Below are 4,032 nucleotides of genomic sequence, written 5' to 3'. Positions count from 1 at the left end.
ATTATGCAACATATGCGCCTACGTGCGCGTGGAAATTAACAAAATAATTATTGTTCAGTCTGCAGAGTTATAAAATAAAAATAAAATAAAAAAAATAGCCTAAGTTACTCCTTATTACATAAGCTATCTGCCTGTCAATATTAGTCCAGTCGTTTCAGAGATTAGCCGGAAAAAACAGATAGGTGGATAGACAGACAAAAATTATAAGAAATGTTATTTTGGTATGTACTGTGTAGGTATACATGCATACGAATTTAGCTAAAAGTGGTTATTTTAATATTAAAAACGGACACTTTATTTTTTTTATTTGTATAGATTTACTAGCTGACCCGGCGAACTTCGTATCGCCTAACACAAACTTTATCGTATGTTATTAAAGTTCAAATTGACTTTTAAGTATTATCACAAATCTTTTGTATGGGAGTATAGAAAAGTGTTGTTTTTAGACTTTTTCAGGAAATTTAAATTATTTTTTTTTTAGAATTTTTCTCTCCGTAAGAACCATCCTCGTACTTCAAGGAATATTTTAAAAAAAGAATTAGCGAAATCGGTCCAACCGTTCTCGAGTTTTGCGCTTAGCAACACATTCAGCGACTCATTTTTATATTATAGATAGATACTAAAGCTGTCAAAAAATCATAACGAATAACATTTAGATAAATGTTTAGTGCATAATGATAATGGTAAACCATTATAGGGTCGAATTGAGTAACCTCCTCCTATTTGAAGTCGGTTAAAAATAATAAAGCTGTCAACAAATCAGGACCGGATAACAGTAGATATTAGATAAGTGCTTAGTGGATAAAGATAATGGTTTAGCGCGCTTTGGTTGCTTATAAAAAGATCTGCTTAATATTACAAGCGTTAGTTTCACTTGAGCAATTGTAGCAACAACATCACGATGAGTTTCAAGAACAAAGTTGCTTTAGTAACCGGAGCAAGCTCCGGCATCGGGGCCGCCGCGGCGAAGTTGTTCAGCGACGAGGGAGCTCGCGTCGTGATGGTCGGACGCAACGAGAAGAAGCTCTCTGCCGTGGCCGCGCGCTGCAACTCGCCGCTCGTGATTCGCGCGGACGTCTCTAAGGACGATGATGCGAAACGAATCATTAACGAAACCGTCAAGAAGTTTGGACAAATCGACGTCTTGGTCAACAACGTGGGCGTCACGATAAACAACGGGGGACTACTTGCCGATGATATGATGTCGTCGTACGACGCCGTCATGAGTATCAACCTTCGCTCTTGCGTTCATTTAACGTCCCTAGCTGCGCCGTACCTGATCAAGACTAAGGGTAACATTGTGAACATATCGAGCAATGCAGGAATAATTGCACCGATCGGTCCAGGATTGGCGGCTTACTACGTTTCAAAAGCAGGCATGAACCATTTCACCGTCTGCGCTGCGGCGGAGTTGGGAGTTCACGGTGTGAGAGTAAATACGGTCAGCCCCGGACCAGTGAGGACTGACTTCTTTGAAAACGCTAAATCACCAATCGATTTCAACGATATTCGTCCCATGACCCTTCTCAACAGAGTCTCGGAGCCGGAGGAAATGGCAGACTTGATCTTGTACCTCGCGAGCGACAAGGCTAGAGGAATCACGGGATCTAACTACCTCAACGACAACGGCATGACCATTAAACATTAAAACCGATCGTAATATTAGTACAATAAGTTTTATTTAAAAAAAAATGTTTAATTTGTAAGAGTATTAGAATAAATAGAAGCTAGTAAAAACTATTTTATTTCCAATTAGTATTTATTATTATAAATCTGCGGCTGCAGGATTTTATAAACTTTTCACTGTTTCTTTTTTCTACTATGACAGATAAAAAAATCTAAATTTATCTCTTAATGAAAATTCGTGGACCCAACTACTTTACCAGAGATGGTGGCATCGGCGTGAGAAAAATTTCTAGTGTCGCTCTACCTGCATTTCTTGCTTGTGTGCATAGTATCAAGGATCTATGTTCTGACATCTTAAAATCCAATCAGTCCAAATTACAGATGCTATAGATGCAATAGAAAACTGGAAAACAAGGTGTCCTAATAGCGATATCCCGAAGGATGCTACAAAATAAAAACTTTGGATATGCCAATAGTTCACAATACTCATATTTTGACTCTAAATCTTACAAGTGACAAAAACCATGCCAGACTTCTAGCTGTGTCAAATAAAGAGTCAGGTCATTGGTTACACGCAATGCTGTCAAAAAACCTTGGTACACTTTTAGGCAATGAAAGTTTTGGAACTACTGTCTGTCTCCGGGTGGGAATTCCTCCTGCAACGACTAATGTACAAATATTCTTCACTAATTTCAAATTACATCTTTATGCCGTTTGCAATCGAAACACTTGGACCTTGGAGTAGCAGTGCTATTTTTTTTTTAAATAGATAACTTTTCGCCTTATGGCTGGTGCATTTTTGCCGAGAGAATCGGCATAGCGATTTAACGGGGAAATACTCCCAGCATTCTAGGCACCATTCCACGCGGACATACTCGTAATTATAAATTGATATCCAAAGTGTTTGATATACATATTATCTGTATATCATGTAACGGATTACTATTTCAAAACCATACGTATATAAATAAAGTAGTCAACGAAGTACTTGTTTAGAAAAAAATATGTATCTATATATTCTATTAATGGATATTGCAGAGTATTTGCACAAAAATGGGCTTAGAGATTTTGCATACTGAGTACAAAATCCTTTATAAATTGTAAAAGATCTTATATTTCGTCAATTTACAAATAAAAATTATAGGTTTTTTTAAATCAATAATTTTAGTGGATGGACAACCTTGAGGATTCCTTTTGGACGTGTAAAACGAATCTAGACGATTAATTATATACACCTGAGTGCCAAACCAGTTTATAGTCTTGACCTTCCGAGGGCCCTACACGGACACGGAATGAGATTAATAACATTCGAGCAACGTGTCACGAGTATAACTTGATGCCGGCGCGCCATCTTCTCATCAAATTGTTTTGTTCTTATTTATAAAATACAAACAAATTTCCTACAACAAAGCTAAATTCTCTAAAATCTGTCTAGAAACCATTAATTACGTGAGATAATAAAACAAATGAGGTAGGGCACACCAGGAAATTTCCTGCTCAAAATATGGAGCAGCCCGTCTGGTAGTAAGTACCTCGACCTTACAGAAGATCACGGCTAAACAAAACTGTTTTCAAGTAGTGTTGTGTTCCTGTTGGCGTGTAAGGTGACCAGAGCTCCTGGGAATCAGTTTGGACCCCCTCCCCTTAGGTGATATGTAGTAAGATGTGCTTTGAACCCTCTCCGTGAGATTGACGCTAAAAATATTTTAAACTAAATTTACTTTTATTATTCGAGAAAATAATAAGCCGTTCAGGTATAGTTATACCAGCATCTGATGATGGAATCCCAGAGAAATCGAGGGAAACGTTCGAAAATCGTAGTTATTTGTTAATTTTTTTCATCTTCTTACGTTGTATTTACTTGTCGATTTAATTGAAGTCGGTTTTTTAGTTTGCGAGCAAACACAATTAATTATAACATTGCGGATTTTACGTTTTTAATTTATGTGAAACATGAAACATTTCATTTGCTTTTCATATTGTTTGTTTCATTTAAAATTTTTACTCGATCCGTAGAGACTCGTATACGTTTTGTCAACTAAATTATTTTAATAGATGGCTATAGGTATAATAATAGTGATTTATAATAGCGGGCAAAATGAACACTAATTTTTTTTTAAATATCTGTAATATTCTATAGTTTTTGAAGTTGAGGTGAGATTTTCGATTATCCCCCCCTCGGTTTAAATGAGATTAGGTGAGATTTCATTGGACCCTCCCCCCCATCCTGAGCTCACGTTATTAAAGAATGTCCCTCTATAAATGACCAAAAACTGAACGCCACAAGTAAAGACGCGCGTAGGCACCAAAATAATGACATCACCAGGCTATCATTTATTTAGGTTACAATTCCTTATATTTTTACCGACCGTTATGCGAACATAGTACCTAACTATACGCACGCGA

General features: G+C 36.9%; 1 protein-coding gene across 1 annotated transcript; it reads left to right on the top strand.

The window, feature by feature from the left end:
• Positions 1-862: 862 nt before the first annotated feature.
• Positions 863-1,737, top strand: LOC123669022 (3-oxoacyl-[acyl-carrier-protein] reductase FabG-like). Its single transcript, XM_045602693.1, has one exon. It carries the CDS (start codon positions 902-904, stop codon positions 1,646-1,648), a length of 747 nt encoding a protein of 248 aa, XP_045458649.1. The 5' UTR covers positions 863-901; the 3' UTR covers positions 1,649-1,737.
• The last annotated feature ends 2,295 nt before the right edge of the window (positions 1,738-4,032 follow it).

Source organism: Melitaea cinxia, chromosome Z (genome assembly GCF_905220565.1).
Source record: "Melitaea cinxia chromosome Z, ilMelCinx1.1, whole genome shotgun sequence".
NCBI lineage: Eukaryota > Metazoa > Arthropoda > Insecta > Lepidoptera > Nymphalidae > Melitaea > Melitaea cinxia.
The sequence above is the reverse complement of the archived record's forward strand: the minus strand, read 5'-3'. Positions and strand labels throughout refer to the sequence as shown.